At 41.6% G+C, this 23,091-nt stretch overlaps 1 protein-coding gene across 1 annotated transcript; it reads left to right on the top strand.

The window, feature by feature from the left end:
• On the top strand, nucleotides 1-7,316 carry SDHAF4 (succinate dehydrogenase complex assembly factor 4). Its single transcript, XM_056109666.1, has 3 exons — nucleotides 1-128; nucleotides 6,021-6,170; nucleotides 7,131-7,316. Exons 1-3 carry the CDS (start codon nucleotides 65-67, stop codon nucleotides 7,238-7,240), a joined length of 324 nt encoding a protein of 107 aa, XP_055965641.1. The 5' UTR covers nucleotides 1-64; the 3' UTR covers nucleotides 7,241-7,316.
• Nucleotides 7,317-23,091: the final 15,775 nt, after the last annotated feature.

Raw genomic sequence — 23,091 nt, 5'->3', positions numbered from 1 at the left:
AAACTCCGCTGGTCGTCGCGGCCCTTCCCCCGCTCCCGGTGCAGATTCTGCCGGTGCCAAGGCCATGGCGGTGTCGCGGCTCGCCTGGCTGCTAGGCCGCGAACCGGACGCCGCGTGGAGAGCGGCAAGTAAGAAGGCACCCGGCCCTGGGGCTCTAGGTGGCGGGCGGGAGCGTGAAGGCCCGGTCGCCGCCGCCGCGAGCGAAGCCTCCTGAGCTGGACCATTCATGCAGCTTGTGTCCCGGGTGTCGGAGGGCGCCGGGGCGACCGGGTTGTGCACGGGGAGTGACCCCGCAGCGTTCTGGAGGTCAAGGGCGAGACCGGGGAGCTCGGGCCGAGCCCTTCCCGCGGGTCCGGCCCCGAGGCAGCCGCTTCACGGGGCTTTTAGGCATTTGCGGGCGCGCTGCGCTTTGGTGCCCTGGAGCGGAACCCGAAGTCGCTTTTTTTTTTTTTAATTTGACATTAAAAAGGATTTGGCAGTTTACACTGTAAAAAAAAGAGAAGCCGACTTTAGACCAAGGGCCAGAAGTATAGTAAAACTTAGATAAGCCAAGAATTGCTCATACAAAATACGATGCTCCCTGTACAAACCGTGTTTTAGTTCATTTTCATCAGATATCTTTCCACTGGTGTATTGCAGTCTTTGTTTTTTTCAGTTTTCATTTATTTTTTTGCTTTTTAGGGGTCACACCTGACGATGCGCAGGGGTTATTCCTGGCTCTGCACTCAGGAGTTACTCCTGGCGGTGCTCAGGGGACCATATGGGTTGCTGGGAATTGAACCCGGGTCTGGCATGTGCAAGCCAAGTGCCCTACCCGCTGTGCTATCTTTCCAGCCCCTGTATTGCAGTCTTTACCCGCAATGTTTATTAAACCTATTAAACATAGTTTAATAAACTGGAGACGTTCTGTAAGTTGGAAAGAATTAACTGTCCTCATCAGTCATTGACCCCCAGATTTCTATATCGTTTATCGTTCTATAATCATTTTCACCCACACACACAAATATTAACTTGGTTAATTGTAAAAAAAATTGAGTAGTTTGGACTCTAGAAATGAGTAGTGTATAAAATACAAAATACAAGTACATATTCTCTAAACCGCAGACATTAACTTTAAAAATAAGTTTTTCTTGTGTGTAAGTACCTTTTTTTATCCGTTAAGAACTTAGAATTTAAAAAAAAAAAAACTTAAGAATTAGGAATTTGATGCCCAAAGTTTATATAGCATGATTGCCCTCCAATCTTTTTAAATATTTTTCTAACTCAGAAGTTTATTGTGTTGCGCCAAACCTGTATGTGCAGTCTTGGGTATATATTAAACATTTGCTGATTTTTAGGATTCAGCTTGTTATGTAATTTATAATAAAGTAGACTTGATTGCCAAAATTCAATTTTAAGTATTAAAATTCTCCTTAATTTTTCTTTTCTTTCTTTTTTTTTGGGGGGGGGGGAACAGGGGCTATACCAGGCTGTGCTTAGGGCTTACTTCTGACTCTTCTCAGGGATCACTCCTGGCCGGCTTGGGAGACCATATGGGTGTCAGGGATCAAATCCAGTCCCTATTGGGATTTTGATTGGAATTGCATTAAATCATACCAGAATTTTGCAAGAATTATAATGTGAAGTCTTGACTCACCAGCTGTCCTATTAGATTTGTAATTTATTTTTCAGAATTTATAGTTTCTATATATAGACCTTTCTCATGGCCTTTCTCAGTTTTATCCTTGACTATTTCATAATTTTATGCTCTGGGAAATTATATTGTTTTACCAATTTAAATATTTATTGTTTATTGCTCATCTTCAGAAATACACTTGATTTTTTTTAATGTGTTGATTTTAATATTAGTGTTGCTAGGTGTGGTAGGTCAGGTAAGGTGTTTTTGTTTTGTTTTGTTTTGTTTTTGAGTGGGAACCTTCACCTCTCGCAGAAAAATAGCTGTTTTGTTTGTTTGGGTTTTGGCTCTAGTAGCTTTTTCAGGTTTCCAATGAATTTCCTACATAAATGACAATACAGCATGCAAATACAGTTTTATTTCTTCATTTCCAATCTATGAGCTTTTTTTTTTCCTCCTATTTTACTGGCCAGAACTTCCAATGGTATTTTTGTTGTTTTTCATTTAGGGGGTCATACCTGGCACTCCTTAGGCTACTCCAACTGGCTCAGTGCTCAGGGGTCGTTCATGGAAGTCAGGGGATTCTGCAGTGTCTGATCAAACCCTGGACTCACACATGCAAAGAAAGCATTTGCTCCTACGCCTTTCGCTATGTCTCTAGAAAGCATTTGCTCCTACGCCTTTCGCTATGTCTCTGGTTCCCTTATTTTATATCAAAGAGTGAACGTTTGAGGCTAGAGTGACAGTGGAGCAGAAGTGCCTTCCATGTGGCTGACCTCGGTTTGATCCCCGCACCCCATATGGCTCCTGAGCCTGCCAGGAGTGATCATCCATGAGCACAGAGCCAGGAGTAACCCCTTAGCACCCAAAACAAAAACACAAAAGCAAAAGAGTGAGTGGACAGTCTTGGCCTGTTCTGATATAGAGAAAACTTTTTTTCATCATTGTTTATGTTACCTATATGCTTCTCAGAGATACCCTTTATCAAGCTAATGAAGTTTTCTTTATTCATAATTTGCTGAAATTTTTGTTGAGTGACAGAATTTAGCAAATGCTTTTTCTGCACCTTTTGATTTTATCATGTTAATACAATGAATTATTTTAATTTTTCAAGTACTAAGCCAATTTTGCATTCATGGGATAAGTAGTATTTGGTTTTTATATATTTATTATTCTTTTAGGGCTGGAGCAATAGCACAGAGGGTAGGGTGTTTGCCTTGCACGCGACCAACCCAGGTTCGATTCCTCCATCACTCCCGGAAAACCGGGCAAGCTACCAAGAGTATCCTGCCTGCACAGCAGAGCCTGGCAAGCTCCCCGTGGCGTATTCGATATGCCAAAAACAGTAACAACAAGTCTCACAATGGAGACATTACTGGTGCCCGCTGGAGCAAATTGATGAACAACATTGTCGTAACTTACCAAACAGCATCTCAAGCTTTATAGTTTGGTGGTAGATCATTGATGTATAATTGTACATCCAATGATGGATATAAGTTCCTCTGTGGAGGCTGGCTGAGCTTGCTAAATTGAGATATAAAGTGTCAAATTGTAAAGAGTTCCTACATTTTTTACAGCAGATGTCTGATAAAACAATCTTGGGTTTGGGATTGAGAAAGAAGTCATGGTTTATGTTCTCCAAAATTTACAATGTGCTATTACAAATTGCTATAGTCAACCAAGATCAAATTTTTATGTGAAACATCAGTACCATTAGAATTTAGATTTCCATTTAATTTTTCATCATGTTTTTCATTACATTTCTAAATGTAATTTCCACCTTATAAAATATTATTGAGGTTTTTCTTTCTTAACTTTTTTATATGTTTTAGTGAAGTAAAATAGTTTTCTTTAAATAAATTTACTTAGTGAAGGTAAGTGGAGAAGAAGAGAGAGACACATGTTCAAGAGAACATAGGCTTCTCCAGAAGTGAAAAAGCCTATGTAAGTATTTTTATGAGGACTTAAGAAATAAAATATGTCCTTACATACTGAAGTATAGGAGGTTGAAGACATAATGGTCTGCACTTGGGGTCGACAAATGGAAAATTTAAATAGATAAATGTTTTTATATTAGTATATATTTAAGTTTTGGTTGATCCACTGAAATTTTCTCAGTTTCAAAATATAAAATATATTAATAAGCATATATGTGGTATATCATTTTAATAGTGTTATTTAAACATTAACTTTTTATATGTGTGTTGTGTATATATACATATACATGTGTATATGTATATATATACACACATATACATGTGTGTGTATATATATATACACAATATATATATACACATAGCTGGAACGATAGCACAGAGGTAGGGCATTTGCCTTGCGCGCAGCTGGCCTGGCCGAGCCAGATTCGATTCCTCCACCCCTCTTGGAGAGCCCAGCAAGCTACCAAGAGTATCTTGCCTGCGCAGCAAAGGCTGGCAAGCTACCCATGACATATTCGATATGCCAAACACAGTAACAACAAGTCTCACGATGGAGATATTACTGGGCTCACTCAAGCAAATTGATGTACAACAGGAGGACCGTGACCATGATATATATATATATATATATATATATATATATATATATATATTTGTTGTTTTGTGACCACACCTGGTGATGCTCAGGACTTATTCCTATCTCTGCAGTCAGGGACCACTCCTGTTGGTGCTTGGGGATAGTTCTGGGATGAAGCCAAGTTAGCTGCAGCCAAGACAAACACCTTACCCACTGTACTGTCTCTCCAGCCCCTAAAACAAATTTGTCAAAAGTTTTGCAACCCATGGTTTAAGAAACTTGAATTTAGACAGTAAACAGCTTTGCTCATTACTGAGCTGTATGTAGTAGATGTACAAATGAGCCTGGGTTTTTTTTTTTGGTTTTGGTTTTTTGCTTTTTTGGGTCACACCCGGCAATGCCCAGGGGTTACTCCTTGCTCTGCACTCAGGAATCACTCCTGGCGGTGCTCAGGGTACCATACGGGATGCTGGCCACGTGTTGGCCACGTGCAAGGCAAACACCCTGCCCGCTGTGCTATCACTCCAGCCCCACAAATGGACGGTTTGATGTGCAGTTTTGAGATTGTTAAAGTACTTTGTAATATTAACTTTATATAATCTTACAAACGAGTCCTATGCAAATTCCACATTGATTATAGAAGATATGTATAGACACTTATGTACATACATTTACATGTGTGTGTTAACTTTTTTAAGCAAGGGTAGAGTTATTTAGGGATGGGTAGAATATGGCTATGTAGTGAGAGATTATTATATGAAATGCTGTCAAGAGCTTTCAGATCATTTTATAATAACAATAGATAAGATTTGTCACGGTGCTATATGCTTTGCATGAACTGTCCTGCTTAATATCTATTTAGTAACCTCATGAAATAATTACTGTTACCTTCAATTTAGAGGGGAAAAAACAGACTTTCAAAGGATGTGATAAAGGTCAAAGTGCTAGTGTTTGTATTTGTTTCTTATTGATGTTGTTGTAAATTACCACAAACATAGTAAAACATTTTATAATTCTAGAGGTCTGATGTCTGAATTGGGTCTCTTGGGCATTATTAAGGCATTAGGGCTGTCTCTCTTCCAGAGCCCCAAGGGGAATAGTTTCCTAACTTTTTAAACTAGAAGAGGATGTCCATATGTCTCATTCATCGCCTCTCTTACTCACTTTCAAAGCTGGGGCATCAGTCATATCTGTCTTGAGCTGTTATGTCTCTGGTTCTCTTTTTTCTTTTGGTTCTTGGACCACACCCAGCAATACTCAGGACTCACCCATTCTACTTCCAAACCATTCCTTTAGAGGAAAACTCAACTGTCAGGTCATTTCATGATGACGTTGCCCTGATGGAACATTTATCTCAGCAGAGGTTGGATAACTGTCATAGTGTTGAAAGCTTAGTGTTCTCTTACTAATCTAGAAAAAACTGTTTTCTTATTTATACATCAGAGAGACCCTGTTCATTTTTAAATACTCAGTTGTTAGAAGAATAAGTCTATGTTAGGATTTGAGTAGAAGTATACCAAGTATAGTCCCACATAGCTTCTAGAAATTTAAATGATTATTTGTCATTGAAAAAATTGTCTTAGTTAATCTTAGTAATCAAGATTTCTGGCATTTTTTACATCACTTCAGAGAGTGACTAGTAGTAAGTTCTTACAGTTTTGCTACCAATTAACTATGTTATTTTATAGCTCTTTCAAGCTTTAATAATGTAATACTAGTTGCCTCCAAGAAGGGGAGCATCTGTCAAGAAGACAGCCAGTGGGAAGGATTTTCATTGTATATACTCTTGTAATATTTCAACTTTAATAAACGTGTTTAAACTTAAAATTATTAAAAATTTTAGAGTAATATAAATGAGCATCCTATTTTTTCACTATCTCCCCTCCGCTAGGATTACCCGTTCTTTGCCATTCTTTGAGGAAAATGTGCTCTCAAGGAGGAAAGCCTGAACTCAGCAAACAATCCCTTAAGAAGCCAAAGTTACCAGAAGGTCGCTTTGATGCACCAGAAGATTCCACTGTAGAGAAAGAACCATTGACAAGTGAGTATAGTAAAGCGTCTCTCTTAATTTTTCAGGTATCAATGAAAGTGTTTCAGTTATTGAGAAGAAACACATTGTTATTTCTTATTTATTTCTTGATTACTAAGAAAGCATACTTCAGCAAGGAAAAGAATTACCATATTGCCTATCACTGTATGTGGGTTTAAGTATATTTTTCCCAGCTCCTGGCAGTTGTTGACTATGTTTGTTTTATTTATATTCCCATGGCAAAACATGTGAATTGAAACTGTTCTGATGCAAGCAACAAATGCACTTGAAAAACTTAAGCAGAAGATAGGTCACAGACCAAAAAGACCTGGACTTGGGAACCAAACGCCATATGTAAATGACAACACTCTGCCTCCTCTTGTCACTTCTCTTCATTGATTCCCTTCATTGGGCAAAAAAGAACTGTTCCAAGTAGCTACTCACTCTCTAAAAGCAGCTAGATTTACACTAGAATTTCTTAGTCTTAATTCCAAATTCCTTATAAGACAATTCTATTGGTCAGCCTTGAATCAGGTGAGTCATCAGAGAGACCAGTAACTTGGGTCACACATGAAGATGGTCATTCTCACTGTAATGAAGTGATTGGGGACAAAAGGTAGAAGAGTGTTTTTTGTTTTTTTGGTTTTGTTTTTTTTGGGGGGGTCACACCCGGCAATGCCTAAGGGTTACTCCTGGCTCATGCACTCAGGAATCACTCCTGGCGGTGCTCAGGGACCATATGAGATGCTGGGAATCGAACCTATGTCGGCCATGTTGGCTGCGTGTAAGACAAACGCCCTACCCGCTGTGCTATTGCTCCAGCCCAAGAGTTTGAAAAATAAAGATTTATTTTAAATAAAGATTTATTTTGTTGAGGGAGGTAGGGTGATAAAATTAATTTTTGTATTCAGTATGTTCAGATTTTTTCCCGTCTCTGTTGGCTGCTTTAATCACATCTCTATCTTTCTTTAGAATTCCCAGATGATATTAATCCTGTTACCAAAGAAAAAGGCGGACCCAGGGGCCCAGAACCGACCCGATACGGGGACTGGGAACGAAAAGGACGCTGTATTGACTTTTAAGCCATATGTTTGTTTTTTTCAGTATCTTTTTCAAAATATGTATATCTACATTAAATTATTTCCGATTATCTCCTTATTTGTAGCATTTGACTCACATATGTAATAACTTTGGAAGAAAATATGCTGCTGTAAATTAGGAAAATATTTTTATATTCACACACAGTTTTAATTTAAATGTCTTGAGCTATATGAGTCTCTGCCCCCGCGCCTCGGTGTTCCTTCCCGGAGTCCCTTGGAGGGGAGCGGGTTGAGCTTTCCTCCCCGCCCCGGCCAGGGCTACGGCAGCCAGAGACCTCCAGGACCAGCCACCACCATGCTGAGACCACTCTCCGCACACCTGAAGGTACTGGCAGAGGGACAAAGCCACGCGGGTTCTGGGGCCGAGACCTCCCAGCCTACTCGAATTGGAGTCGAACATCTTCCACCCAGATCCTCCAAATTCCAGTAGGCGGGGGTCACACCCACCACCTGGCCCCCTGGCGCCGTGTAATCCCATCAGCAGCCAAGACTCAGAGACTATAAAATCCAGATCCCGGACGAGAGCAGTGCAGTCTCTGCCCCCGCGCCTCGGTGTTCCTTCCCGGAGTCCCTTGGAGGGGAGCGGGTTGAGCTTTCCTCCCCGCCCCGGCCAGGGCTACGGCAGCCGGAGACCTCCAGGACCAGCCACCACCATGCTGAGACCACTCTCCGCACACCTGAAGGTACTGGCAGAGGGACAAAGCCACGCGGGTTCTGGGGCCGAGACCTCCCAGCCTACTCGAATTGGAGTCGAACATCTTCCACCCAGATCCTCCAAATTCCAGTAGGCGGGGGTCACACCCACCACCTGGCCCCCTGGCGCCGTGTAATCCCATCAGCGGCCAAGACTCAGAGACTATAAAATCCAGATCCCGGACGAGAGCAGTGCAGTCTCTGCCCCCGCGCCTCGGTGTTCCTTCCCGGAGTCCCTTGGAGGGGAGCGGGTTGAGCTTTCCTCCCCGCCCCGGCCAGGGCTACGGCAGCCGGAGACCTCCAGGACCAGCCACCACCATGCTGAGACCACTCTCCGCACACCTGAAGGTACTGGCAGAGGGACAAAGCCACGCGGGTTCTGGGGCCGAGACCTCCCAGCCTACTCGAATTGGAGTCGAACATCTTCCACCCAGATCCTCCAAATTCCAGTAGGCGGGGGTCACACCCACCACCTGGCCCCCTGGCGCCGTGTAATCCCATCAGCGGCCAAGACTCAGAGACTATAAAATTCAGATCCCGGAACCGCGCGGCCGCATTCGCAGCCGCGCGACATCTTATTATCTCATTCCTACTTTGGACAAACTTGCAGGCTGTCGAATGTAGCCTGCCCACAGGGCAGAGTCTGGCAAACTCCCCGTGGCCTACCAAATATGCCAAATACCAGTAACAATGATGGGTCTCATTCTCCTAAAGAGCCCTGAATATAATCTCAGGGCTAGGATGAAAGAGACGTTACTGGGGCCTGCTCGAGGCAATCGACGATTAACAGGATGATGAGCTATATGAGTGGTAGTTAGAGCTACAAACATTATGATCCAGTTTAACCTGTTGCTTATAAAATTCAGATGTAAATAAAACAATATTTTTTCATGATTATGTTGCTAGATAATGATGACTTTGGGGGCGGGGTGGGGGATTGATGGCCACTCCTGGGTCTGTGCTTGGGGGTTGCTTCTGACAGTGCTTGAAGGACAATGCGGTGCTGGAGATTGAACCGGAGTCAACTGCATGCAATGCCCTTTACTGTCTGTCAGGCCCCAGTAATAACGTCTTTAAATGTGAGCTAAATAGTACATTTCCGGCCATAGTGACAATAGAAAATCTTGAAGAAAAACTTGAAGACAGATTTCTTGGGTTTAAATCTAGTAGTAGAAATACTTACTAGGTATGTAAGTAATAGAACCTTGGGTAAATAATTTAATCTCTGTATCATATTTTACTTCATAAGGCAGTGAAAATATTAAATAAATATTGTCGATTGTTTGAATTACTGCAGAAAACATAACTTCTCACTAAATATTGGCTATTCTTAAATCATAAATGTATTTTTTTGATTCCCGAGGCTTTCATAAAGGTAAGGTAACGGTAAAGGCCCTCCCGTTGATCATCAATTTGCTCGAGCGGGCCCAGTAACGTCTCCATTGGAGACTTTGTTGTTACTGTGTTCGGCATATCGAATACGTCACTAGGAGCTTGCCAGGCTCTGCCGTGTGGGCGAGATACTCTCGGTAGCTTGCCAGGCTCCCCGAGAGGGGCGGAGGAATCGAACTCGGGTCGGCCATGTTGGCCGCGTGTAAGGCAAACGCCCTACCGCTTGTGCTATCGCTCCAGCTTTCATAGAGGAAAATATTAAGAAAAAAATTTTAATAACTGAAATCGATAGTTAATATTGATGGCTAATGATAGACATTATTAACTAATATAATTTGTATATAAGTACATGCGCTAACCACTTGTGCCACTGGCTGGAGCGATAGCACAGCAGTAAGGCATTTGCCTTGCAAGCTGTCAGCCCGGCCAAGCCGGGTTCGATTTCTCCTCCCCTCTCGGAGAGCCCAGCAAGCTATCTCGCCGGCACGGCAAAGCCTAGCAAGTTACCCGTGACGTATTTGATATGCCAAACACAGTAACAACAAGTCCCACAATGGAGATGTTACTACTGGGCCTGCTTGAGCAAATCGATGAATGACGTTAGGACAGTGCTACAGTTTGCATACTTGATTTTAAAATAAAATTTAGTTATAAAGAGAAAATATGAGAAAGTCAAAGGATGGCATGGACAAGCTTCCTTTTGATTTAGGAATTCAGAAGTTCTTACCAGGTTGCCCTTGTCTAACTGGATCTGGAAAAAATCAAGTCCAGTTTATAGATCTTGAATAAAGGAAGGATGGGGACTGCTAGGCTTCTCAGTCTTACTGTGGTCTAACCTCAGTCACAGAGATTGGACCTTCAGCTCCATGGTTACTCTTAAATTACTTAAAAAGGGTTTTCAGAGCCTATAGAAACAAAATGCAATAGGCTTTAAAAATGGAATATGAATTATGTGTGCATTTTTTGAGAAAATTGTAGTGAGACTTATTTAAAATAATACTCTTGTGAATTCTCAGAAGCAAGCTAGTATGATCATTGGAACTATTCATTCAGTCTTTATACCGGCTCTCTCTCCTCATCACCATTTGTTCTAAAATTTCAGTTACTGTATATGCTGCTAAACATAACTGAATTCCTCCTTTTTTTTTTTTTTTGGCTTTTTGGGTCACACCCGGCGATGCACAGGGGTTCCTCCTGGCTTTTCACTCAGGAATCACTCCTGGCGGTGCTTGGGGGACCATATGGGATGCTGGGAATCCAACCCGGGTCGGCCGCGTGCAAGGCAAACGCCCTACCCACTGTGCTATCACTCCAGCCCCTGAATTCCTCTTTTAAATATTTTGTGGTTTATTTACGCTTCAGTTTGCCGAAATTAGTGAAGGTTTTAAATAAATATTCCAAAAATAATGTGTTGAATTTTTATGTAGTATAGTTTGGCTTATATCAATAGGTGATAATATGTAACTTGTTTCATTTCTAAAACTGAAATACTATCTACAACCACCAAAATGTTATATTATGATCATGGAATCCATAACTTCTTTTAATAGTTCCATAAAAACTATCAAATATAAAATTTAGTGACCTGAAAATATTTACAGGCTGTCAAATGTTAAGAAAAAACCTGAAGAATTAGAAAAGATGTCATGATAGCCATGCAAATGCCATGCAAATGCATCACTGACTCACATCTGCTCCTATGAGAATCACAGTAGATTGAAACTCCAGTTGCACATGCTTGCGAGGGGGGTGGGGGGGGATCCATTACTGTGCTCTTGCTGAGGTCAATATTTCTCCCAGGCCATCAGCCTAGAAATGGTAATGGGATACTGTGTATGAGAAGCTTGACCAACATCCCCATGAGTGACTGTCTTAAGGATTTCCAGTTGGCCTGCAGAATGTTCTTATCCTGGTGCAGCTAACCAAGACTAGTTGTACCCTTTCCTCCATTTCTCTTTTTCCTTTCACAGGTGTCAGACTCACTTTTCATCCCCTTTATGATTCACAGATGTCTCCCCTGTAAATCTTTCCCATTTAATTCTATTTTAGCATGTTTTACAAAGAAATCAAATTAGCATGGATCACTTTTGTTCTGTTTTGTTTTTTTGCGGGGGAAAGATCAGAAGGCAGGGAGGGCCACAGCTGGCTCTGCACTCAGAAACCATTCCTGGCAGTGTTTAGGGGACCATAGGGTGCCAGAAGTTGAACCCAGGGCGGCCATGTGCAAGGCAAGGTCCCTACCCACTTTACCATCTCTCCAGTCCCAGATGGATCACTTTTTTGTTTGTTTTTGGGTTTTTTTGCTTTTTGTGTCACAGCTAGCAATGCTCAGGTGTTACTCCTGGCTCTGCACTCAGGAATTACTCTTGGAGGTTCTTGGGGAACCATATGGAATGCTGGGGATTGAACCCGGGTTGGCCGCATGCAAGGCAAATGCCTTACCCGTTGTCCTATCGTTCCAGCTCCCAGGTTGGTCCTTTCTAAAAGAAAAACTTAAGAGGGCTCTGGGAATGACTCAGTGACTAACAGTGCCCACCTTGCAAGCATGAGGTCATGAGTTCAGTTTTTGCTGCCGCCCAAATGTGTTGTTGCACTGCATGTTCTGATCTCCTTAGTACTAACACTGTATGTGCAGTCTCTTGAGTGCATAGCTCGATGCAGTGAACACTGCAACTAAAAACGTGTGAGCACAGTCACTAGGACTGCAACCCCTAGCAAACATTGCAACTCAAATATGCACAAGCCCAGCTGAGTATGACACTAGTAAGCACATGTTCAAGCGCCACAACCCAAGAAGCTCAACCCTCAGGGAGCATCATGACTGACTCTGTGAGTATAACAACACCTGTGCCCCAGAAAGCACTACAACCAAGATTACACAACCCATAGTCATCACAACAGTAGCCACAACGGAAAGGAAAGTGGGGGAAAGCTAAATAAGTACATAAAACATAGAATAGAGATATTTTTAAAAATAAGCACGGGGGCTGGAGCAATAGCATAAGCAGGCAGGGCATTTGCCTTGCACGCAGCCAACCTAGGTTCGATTCCCAGCATCCCATATGGTCCCCCGAACACCGCCAGGAGTGATTGCTGAGTGTACGAACCAGGAGTAACTCCTGTGCATCGCCGGGTGTGACCCAAAAAGAAAAAACGAAATAAGCACGGTTTTTCAGAAATGGCAAAACTTGGGACTTTCCCCAGCATAATCATAGTTTAATGCAATGATAAATAAAAATGAGTAAATGTAAAAAGTATAATCAGAGTCAGAAAGCTGAATGGGCTGGAGCACTTGAGTTTCTTGCAAGAGGCTTGGTTTGCTCCATAGCAATTCATGATCCTTTGAGCAACTCCAGGAACAACCCTCATGCACAGAGCAAGAAGTAGCTCCCAACATGACTGAGTAGATTAAAAACTGAAAGAACTGACTAGTGAAAATATGGGCCATGGAGATTGTACAGGGGTCAAGGCATGTCTTGCATATGTATGGCCTCAGTTTGACCCTCTGCACTATACAGAACTCCCCTCCACTGCCAGCCCCAGCACCTTCGGGTCTGCACACCTCTGGGTGGTCCCAGATAATGTCAGGTCTGAGCAGTGCTACTGAATCCTCAAGACCCTAGCATTAAGCCATCTGGCTCAGTTGACCAAGAATCACTAGGAGTGGTTCTCAGGAACATTTTGAGCACTGCTTGGAAGCCTCCACCACTCCCCCCAAGCCCCATGGTTTAAACACATTAATTCTATTTTGCTTTAGTACTTTGGAGAAATTATAGGCTGAGCTTTATGTGCAAGGCGTTGGAATTATTTTGTTGGAATTGAACTTTGTCCAACAATTTTTCTTTGATTAGTTTCTGTGACCTACCATGAATAAAAATACAATGTTACCTATTATTAAACTTAGAAGAACAGCCAGAAGCCATGTTCTGTTAGTGAATAGCACAGGCTGGGAGAGTAAAATAGTTTACAGTAAGTTAAAGTATGCCAGCAATTTTAATCATTTTAAAACAGGATGGTAATTATTATAAATACAGGATATTAATTGCAGTGGGCCATTAGTTAACCAATACTGATTGATCATAATGGAAGAAAAGCAAATAAAGACTCATCAGGAAGATGAGCTCATCCATTCAGGTAATTCTTTCATTTAATCAGTGTTTATATCACCTGACAGTGCCTCTACTGGGCTCTTCTGTTTGGTGATGGATGTATCAGAGTCTGCCATTCTGGCATAGTCTAGTGGGGTATGAAACCAGTTTCAAAGGACAACAACTGAAGAGTCAATAGCTGTACTCAGTGACTGTACTTCACCCCAGTCAAGCCAGTGGGACGTTCTAGATTTGCTAAGACTTAACCTTTTAGATCTTTTATATTAAGTGACTCCTCATATCTGAATTTTCACGTTTTAGAATGATAGCACAGCAGGTAGGATAGCTTGCCTTGATGCAGCTGATCTATTTCAGTCCCTGGCATCCCATATGTCTCCCCAGCGCCGCCCCTGCCAGCTTGCCAGGCATGATCCCTGAGTACAAAGGTAGGAATAAGTCCTTATCACTGCTGGAAATGACCCCCAAACCCATAAATAAATTTTAAAAAGTAAAAGAATAGTTAAAAAATATATAAACTCTGGGTTTTGAGTGTTTTTTTCTTTTTAACCAAAATTAAATATGTGTTTTATATTCAAATATGTTCTAACCTTGCTGTATATTAGCCTTTGGAGACATTGGCCAAGAAAATAAGGAGTTTATGATCTAATTAAAATTTTTGGACATAAAAAGATTCCTCAAATCATTCCTGGCCTGAGGAGAACATTTTTGGGTATCAGCCCAGTTACTGACAAGAAAACTGCCTCAGACTTCCCTAAGCTAGGACTAACTTCCATTAATTACAAACATTTTTGAGTTATGATGAATATGAGGGTATATATAAATGTTAAATATTTTTTATTTTTAAAAAATACTCGATTATATATAACTCAGTGGTAAAATAGATGCATTGCATGTATCAATGGGTTCAATGCCTGATGTACCCCCCTAAAATAATTTATAATTATGTTAAATATTCAGTATCAGTTCTGCATCTCCTGGGCACTTTGTCCTGTCTTCCTTCTTAAAATCTTTCATTTGTAAAATTCACAGCCCTTTGTAACTCCTGTTGACATTTCTTTCCCTGCATATAAGATTAGTACTTGATTTTTTTTATTGAATCACCATGAGATATGCAAACTGTTCATGATTGCTTTTCTGTCATACAATGTTCCGACACCCATCCCTCCATCAGTTTAATTTCCCAGCACCAGTGTCCCCAGTTTCCCTCCCACCCCTTCAAGACACCTCCCACCTCTCCCTGCCTCTAGCAGGCCTCTTTCTCTCTCTCTCTTTCTCTCTCTCTCTTTCTCTCTCTCTCTCTCTCTCTCTCTCTCTCTCTCTCTCTCTCTCTCTCTCTCTCGTATTAGGCATTATGGTTTCCAATTCCTACTGACTTTTGATCTTGGTTCTAACATTCTGCGTTTTGCAACTTCCACCTACCAGTTCTTCAGATATTTTCTTTATATTTTCTCTCTAAACCATAGATTCTTATGTGATTTATACCATATGTTCTCTCTAAAACAACTTTTTTAAATATATTCTCCTTATACCATATGTTCTCTTGAAGCCAGCTTCTCTTATAATCACCAAAGAATTCAGGAAATTTCTAATAATCAGTGAATTTTAAAATGTAGCCTCATGAATTACGGTTCCTAAAACAAACCAAAGGTTTGTAAAAAAATTAAAAAGAAAATTTTTTTAATTTAATCTTTTTAAATTTTTATTAATGAGACATCATGAGGTACAGTTGTAGACTTACAAATTTTTGTGCTTGGGTTTCAATTATACAGTGATCAAATACCCATCCCTCCACCAGAGCCCATTTCCCACCACCACGGATCCCAGTATCCCTCCCACCCTCATCCCCCCCATCCCACCCTGCCTCTGTGGCAGGGCATTCCCTTTTGTTCTCTAAAAAAGAAAATTTTAAACCAAAAAAACATTATAAAATTCTGTTGTAAAATGTTTTGCTAATAAAAGTTCCCAAACTATAAAAGTTTTTTTTAAATTTGTTTATTGAATCACTGTGAGAACAATTACAAAGGTTTCAGGTTTAAATCTCGGTCATACAATGATCAAACACCCATCCCTTCACCAGTGCCAAACTATAAAACAATCATAGCCTCTGTAATTCAAGGTTTTTAGGAAATGATTACAAATGTCTTTCAATGGCTAGTAAACATTTTTGTCTAAGTGCCCTTTTATACTCTTAAAAATATTTTTTAGTTTTTAATTTTTTTTTTTAACTTCTGGCCCACATTCACTAGGGGCCTGGAACTACTCCTGTTTCCACAGTCAAGTATTACATAAACTGTACCTCTTTACTATCTCTCCAGCCCCTCTTATCAATCTTTTAGGATTCCTAAATTGTTCAGGGCCCCAAAGAATATTCATTTTTGTATTATGGGAATATACTTAGTGGAGCAATAGCACAGCGGTAGGGCGTTTGCCTTGCATGCCTGGCGACCTGAGTTCGATTCCTCTGCCCCTCTCAGAGAGCACGGCAAGCTACCGAGAGTATCTCGCCCGCATGGCAAAGCCTGGCAAGCTCCCTGTGACATATTCAATATGCCAAACACAGTAACAACAAGTCTCACAATGGAGACGTTACTGGACCCACTCGAGCAAATCGATGAACAGTGCCACAGTGCTACAGTGCATTATATTGTATACTGTGTTATATTGTAAAGTATTGTGAATATTTTAAGGTTACTAAATCATTTATGGTCCCAAATAATGTTTATTTATGTGTGATAGGCATATATTTAGTATTACATTGTATACTGCATTATATATACTGTATTATGGATGAAAGCAAATGAGCATGTATAATATTTTAACCCCATAATAAACATATTCTGTGTTAGAATGGCATTTTTTCCTCTTTTGATCATAGTTTAGATAACCTGGTTACGATGGTGTTGACGTTTACGGTTTTGATGTACAAGTTACTGCACCTCTCCCCCATCCAAGTGCCCAAGACCCTTCACCACTGTCCCTATGTAACCCCTATTCTGACTCTTCATTAACTCTCTGTTTCCACTGCTTGATAATCTCAGCTTTGTAATATGAGACCAGAGTTTCGCCATCATCTGATACTGTCTCTGTCACTCTGTACACCACAAATGAGTGAAATCCTCTGTTTTGCCCTCCTTCTGACTGATTTCACTTAAACATGATCCACATTACAGTAAACTGCATGATTTTGTTTGCTTTTGCACCATACCTGGCTGTTTCCAAGACTTCTCTGTACTCAGATCCCTCCTGGCAATGCTCAGGGTGCCAGTGATCAAACTTGGATTGGTAAGCACCTTACTTGCTGTACTTTCTCCAGCCCCTTTATTTTTATTTATTTATTTATTTCCTCATTGGGTTTTGGGCCACACCTGGAAGTGCTCAGGGCCTCGACCTACTCCTGGCTCCTACTCCTAATCCCAACTCTGCTGTTAGGCTTCAGTCCTGGAAGGGCTCGGGGGACCATATGGGGTGCTGGGAATTGAATCCAGGTTGGCCACATGAAAGGCAAGTGTCCTACTCACTATACTGTCTCTCCAGCCCCTTATTTATATTTTCACACAATAAATTTTAAATCAGTTTTAGGGATTAAAAATTAAATTGTGTAAAAATAAAATTTAGACTTGAAACATCTTATGCATCAGTGCTGAACTGTATGAAGAAAGCATCCCTATATATGAGCCTATGATTTATCTTTATGCCTTTTCTATTGCCTTAGCAAATATGTAAATTAGCTCTGTGAAAGTTGCTTGAAAGTCTTTAACAGCAACCTGTATCCCCTTTTATTTTTTGCTTTTTTGGGGGGTGGGGCTCACACCCAGCAATGCACAGGAGTTACTCCTGGTTCATACACTCAGTAAATCACTCCTGGTGGTGCTCGGGGGACCATATGGGATGCTGAGAATCGAACCTGGGTCGGCCGTGTGCAAGGCAAATGCCCTATCCGCTGTGCTATTGCTCCAGCCCCAACCTGTATCCCTTTAATTTTCAGTTGAGCTTCACGCCCTGCCGAGGCCACGAGTTGCCCCCCACTAGCGGCTCTCCGGCACGGCTATGGCACCAGAGGCACACAAACCGATCTCATAATTATCCGGCTTTTGTCAGAAATGCCTCCAGACTTAATTAGTAAAATATCAGAAATCCAAAATCATGCAGCTGCTATTGCAGCCATGCGACATCATATGGTCTTCATAGCCAGCAATAGAAAACAAACTATTTCACAATGCCTTTTCAGCAGTTCTGATTGTTGGGGGGAATTCCAAATAATAATGGTGCATCTTTTGTCGAAATAATGAATGTAATCAAAGTAGAGAGAGAGTTAAGTAAAATCATCTGCCTCACAGGCATCGGGAGGGGTGAGAAGGGGGGTATATTGGGGTTTTTGGTGGTGAAAAATATGCACTGGTGAAGGGGTGGGTGTTTGATCATTGTATGACCGAGACTTAAACCTGAAAGCTTTGTAACTTTTCTCATGGTGATTCAATAAATAAATTTAACAACAGCAACAAAAAAAGAATAAAAAAAATAATAATAAAGCCTATTACTCTATGGAAAATTCATTTCTCATTGTCTCTGGCTGTTCAGAGTGCCAGAGCCCAGAAATTATCTAATTTATTGCTTTGAATTTATGCTTTCTTTCTGCATCAAATAAATGTATATTTTAGTCTTTACAAAAAAATAAAATAAAATTCAGTTGAGATATATTTAGGACCTGTGTTTCTAACTTAGCAAGTGGAATCTCATCTCAAGTCTTGAAACCACAAGTACTCTTAATTAGTTGTTGCTAGTAAAAAGGAATCATGGACAGTATGATAAGGGAATTTGTTGGTGCAGGTGTGAGATAGAGATGAACATTAAACAAAGAAGCTTTTAGAAGCATCTTATTTAAAATCTGCGGGGGGGGGGGGGACACAGGAGAATAGAGCTCTATCTGCAGATTTGTTTTTAAGTAACCCCTTTGTAAAAATTTACATTTATGAAGAAACCAGACTGCACCCTAGACATATGCTCCTTAACACAGGAGGTTAGAGTATCCAAACTGGTAACCACAACTTTACATAAAATTCAGATTCTTTGGCTTACTTGAAGAGCTTCCTGTTAGGTCTCTTTTCAAAATCAGTGATTTCAGTAGCTTCCTCATTTTAAGACTCACAACTCTCCCCCCAAAGCATCAGATAATTATTATCTTATTTTTATTCTGCTGGACTGGAGCGATAGCACAGCAGTAGGGTGTTTGCCTTGCGCGCAGCCAGCCCGGCTGAGCCGAGTTTGATTCCTCCGCCCCTCTCGGAGAGCCTGGCAAACTACTGAGAGTATCTTGCCTGCACGGCAAAGCCTGGCAAGCTCCCCGTGACGTATTCAATATGCCAAACACAGTAACAGCAAGTCTCAAAAAGTGGAGACGTTACTGGGCCCGCTCGAGCAAATAGATGAAAAACGGGAGGACAGTGTGTTTGTTTGTTTGTTTTATTCTGCTGGTCAGAACTGTCAGGAACACTGAGTGGGTTGTGTCCTATCCAATCTGAATCTTCAATTATGAGTCACAGCACTCTCCTGAGGTGTGTACCGACTTACTAAGTTTCAACTGAACAAAACAACCCAAAACTTTTTTTTTCATTTCAGAGCTTTACATAGATAGATTCATGTTAACTTGAATGCCCCCTGCATTCTTCTGCCAACACATATCTCTTCTTTTCCCCCAGATTCTTTGTAGGATGAGACTAGTATAAGTCTCTTTCCACAAAGAATTCATGACACAACCTCTCCTGTAATTCTAAAAGCAATGGTATGACCGAGACTTAGACCCGAAAGCTTTGCAACTGCTCTCACGGTGATGCAATAAATAAAATTATAAAAAAAAATAGAAAAAAAAAGTAAGGTGGAGTTCATGCACAATTAATCAGCTAATCAGTGGCTGAATAAATAGCAGTACTCCTACATAAAAATAAGGTAAAGGTAAAGGTAAAGGCCCTCCCGTTGATCGTCGATTTGCTCGAGCGGGCCCAGTAACGTCTCCATTGGAGACTTTGTTGTTACTGTGTCTGGCATATCGAATACTCTCGGTAGCTTGCCGGGCTCTCCGAGAGGGGCGGAGGAATCGAACTCGTGTCGGCCATGTTGGCCGCTTGTAAGGCGAACGCCCTACCCGCTGTGCTATCGCTCCAGCAATGGTATGCAAGTACTGGCAACATTTCTGAGAAATGTTGGAACATTGTCTGACAGAAACTCAATCATGAACAGCTCTGTAACTGTGTATCTCACAGTGATTCAATTAAAAAAGAATTTTTTTAAACAAGAAAGACTAGGTATAAATTAGGTAGGTGAAATGACCTTTACTTGAAAAAGTATGACTCATGGCAAACCTGAGTGCCTTTCCAGCTAGGTATTCCTACCCACTGTGCCATCAGTGTGGTGGCAGCAGGCCTTCCTGTCAGTTTGTGGACACTGCCCTTCTGCAACTCCATACTCCTTACTGCTGAGGGCTCTAAAGATTTCACCTGTTTCCTCTACACAAATATTCGGTGGAATTTTTCTGTCCACCATTCGAAGTGAGGGTGTGAAGTCTGCCCCACTTCTGATGTGGGGCGGGCCATGTCTGTCTGTAGTCTCTCATTTGCCTGCCACAGCATGCCACATCTAGTGACAAGCCTTGTGGAGTCAGGCAGTCATGTTGTGACATCCAAGACTTCTAATCTCTAGTTTGCTGTTAGATTAGGGTAACAGCAAACCTTCTGAATAGTCCCACCCAGGGACCGCAGGTAGCCCACCTTTCTCTTTGTGGAGACTACAGCGTCTACCCACTCACCAGCATCATCTTGGCTATCCAGCTTAGAAGCTGCGCACTAGTCAAGCCGGAAATGCTGCCAGCACTTGCATACCATTCCTTCTAGAATTACGAGAGAGGTTGTGTCATGCCCTTTCTGACTCCAAGACTGAATACTCATGTTACTCTCTAAACTGGAACTACTTAACCCACACCCGTATGGCAGTCCCTACCTCAGCTGACTAATAGTAGAGAATTTAAGGTAGGGCAGGAGGAAGGGAGGAAGGCAGGAAAGGAGGAAGGGAGGGAGGGAAGCAAATTATAGAGATTCAATATAAAATTTTTCCGGGATCATATAAGTGCTGGAGCCATAGCACAGAGGATAAGGCGTTTGCCTTGCACGTGGCCAACTCAGGTTCGATTTCTCTGTCCCCTTCAGAGAGCCCGGCAAGCTACTGAGAGTATCCCACCTGCAGGGCAAAGCCTGGCAAGCTCCCCGTGAGGTATTCGGTATGATAAAAACAGTAACAAGTTTCAAAATTTGTTGTGAGACGTTATTGGTGCCCACTCAAGCAAATTGATGAATAACGGGAGGACAGTGCTACAGTCCTACATATAAGTGCAGGGACTGAAGTGATAGTACCGTGGGTGGGGCATTTCCACTGATCTGGACTTGATTCTCGGCATCCCACCTGGTCCCCTGAGTACTGCTAGGAGTGATTCCTGAGTGCAGAGCCAGGAGTGAGCCCTAAGCATCAAAGTCTGCAGTACAGAAGAACAAATATAATACCAAAGCCAGAGGCCCACCAATTCAAAGTCATCACAAAATTGGAGATTAAAAAGATATAGATAACATCAGAAAAATTTAATGAAAAAAGTTTCAGAAAAAAAATACTGCTAACTTTTCCAATAGGACAATAGAAAATAGCAAAGCAATCTAGTCCAAATTTTGAGGATAAGTTATTTGGAAAACAATATAACCAATATATCCTGAGAAGCAAGCATAAAAGCATAGAATAAAAATATTTCAGATAGTAAGGAATCGGAGAGAGAAACAACTTCCTTGAATCTCATTTTAAGAGATTACTGATGGACGTATTTTACTGAAATGGCTCAAAACAAATAAGAATTTATGGAATCCAGGAAGAAAGAGATGCAACCAGGACTCATGAAAGGGAGTTCCCAGAGACAGTCAAGCATGCCCTAGAGAATGACCACTCCAGACAGGAATAAAAGGGAAAGAGGTGTTATGGGAGTAGAGGGTGACAGCAAATGGTGTGAGCTTTAAAAATATTATGTAGGGGCTGGAGCAATTGCACAGCGGGTAGGGCGTTTGCCATGCACACGGCCGACCTGAGTTCGACTCCCAGCATCTCATATGGTCCCCTGAGCACCGCCAGGAGTAATTCCTGAGTGCAGAGCCAGGAATAATCCCTGTGCATTGCCGGGTGTGACTCAAAAAGCAAAATAAATAAAAATATTATGTATTTGATTAATGATGGAGACCTGAACATTTTAAAGGGTACCTAGAAAAAAATATATAATATAATAAATAAATAAATAAATAAATGGTACCTAGAAATCTATGCTAGTAAAAAGAGAGAATTAGTAAATTGTTATTTTTAGGAGAAACAAAACTTTGTAAAAGAAAGGACACCCGGGGCTGGAACAATAGCACAGCGGGTAGGGCGTTTGCCTTGCACGCTTGTGGCAGATCTGAGTTCGATTCCCAGCATCCCATATGGTCCTCTGAGCACCACCAGGAGTAATTCCTGAGTGCAGAGCCAGGAATAACCCCTGTGCATTGCCGGGTGTGATCCAAAAAGAAAAAAAGAAAGAAAGAAAGGACACCCGTGACGTATTTGATATGCCAAAAACAGTAACAACAAGTCTCACAATGGAGGCGTTACTGGTGCCTGCTCGAGCAAATCAATGAACAACGACGGGAGGAGAGTGCAACAGTGCTACCTCATCTAACACACTATAAATTGCATTTCTTTGATCTAGGATTGTCCTGTATAGAGAAGAGGAGAGAGGAATTGGAGCTTAGATAGTAAGGTCTGAGAGCAGAATGCACAATTCCACATGAGTAGGAGATCAACAGATAATAGCTGAAACTGATAATTTAGGGATGTAGACATACTTAGAAAAATGTCTACTTAGAAATAAAGCAAATACAAGAATCTTCCAGAACCAACTGAAAGAACTGTAAGTGGTTAACTCTGGGGCTGAATTAGCTGGGCAGGAACAGCTGTTTTTCATTAGAAGCTCTGTTTCTTGGGCTACAGAGATAACGCAGAAGTTAAGGCAGATGCCTTGTTTGTATCTGGTGCCAGTTCTTCGGTAATCCCCAAGAATTACCCACTTGGCTGTGATCCCTCTCCCCATCCCTCCCCCACATCCCTCCGTGGGCCTTCTGAGCGTTGCTTGGAAAGGTTCCCCCAAAATAAATACATATATATATATATAATTGTTAAAGAAGCTCCACTTCTCTTTTTTGTTTCTGAGGCATACCCAATGTTTCTCAGGTGCTGCTCCAGCTTGGTGCACAGGGGTCTCTGCACTCAGTGCTCAGGGGGCCATGCAGTGCTAGGGATCAAAGCATATGCTCTAACCCATTTGAAGCTGTTTTTTTTTCTTTTCCTTTTTTTTTCCTTTTTGAGTCACACCCAGAGATGCTCAGGGGTTACTCCTGGCTCTGCACTCGGGAATTACGTCTGGCAGTGCTGGGGGGACCATGTGAGATGCCGGGGATCAAACCCCTGTCAGCTGTGTGCATGGCAAACACCCTAGCTGCTGTACTATTGCTCTGTCTTGAAGCTCAGTATCTTAAACTAGTATATTGTTTACCTTAACCTTACAGAGCTTCTCTGAGAAGAACT

The sequence above is a fragment of the Sorex fumeus genome, unplaced genomic scaffold, assembly GCF_029834395.1.
Source record: "Sorex fumeus unplaced genomic scaffold, SorFum_2.1 ptg000008l, whole genome shotgun sequence".
Lineage (NCBI taxonomy): Eukaryota > Metazoa > Chordata > Mammalia > Eulipotyphla > Soricidae > Sorex > Sorex fumeus.
Note: the sequence above shows the minus strand (reverse complement) of the source record. Positions and strands in the feature narration are given on the sequence as shown.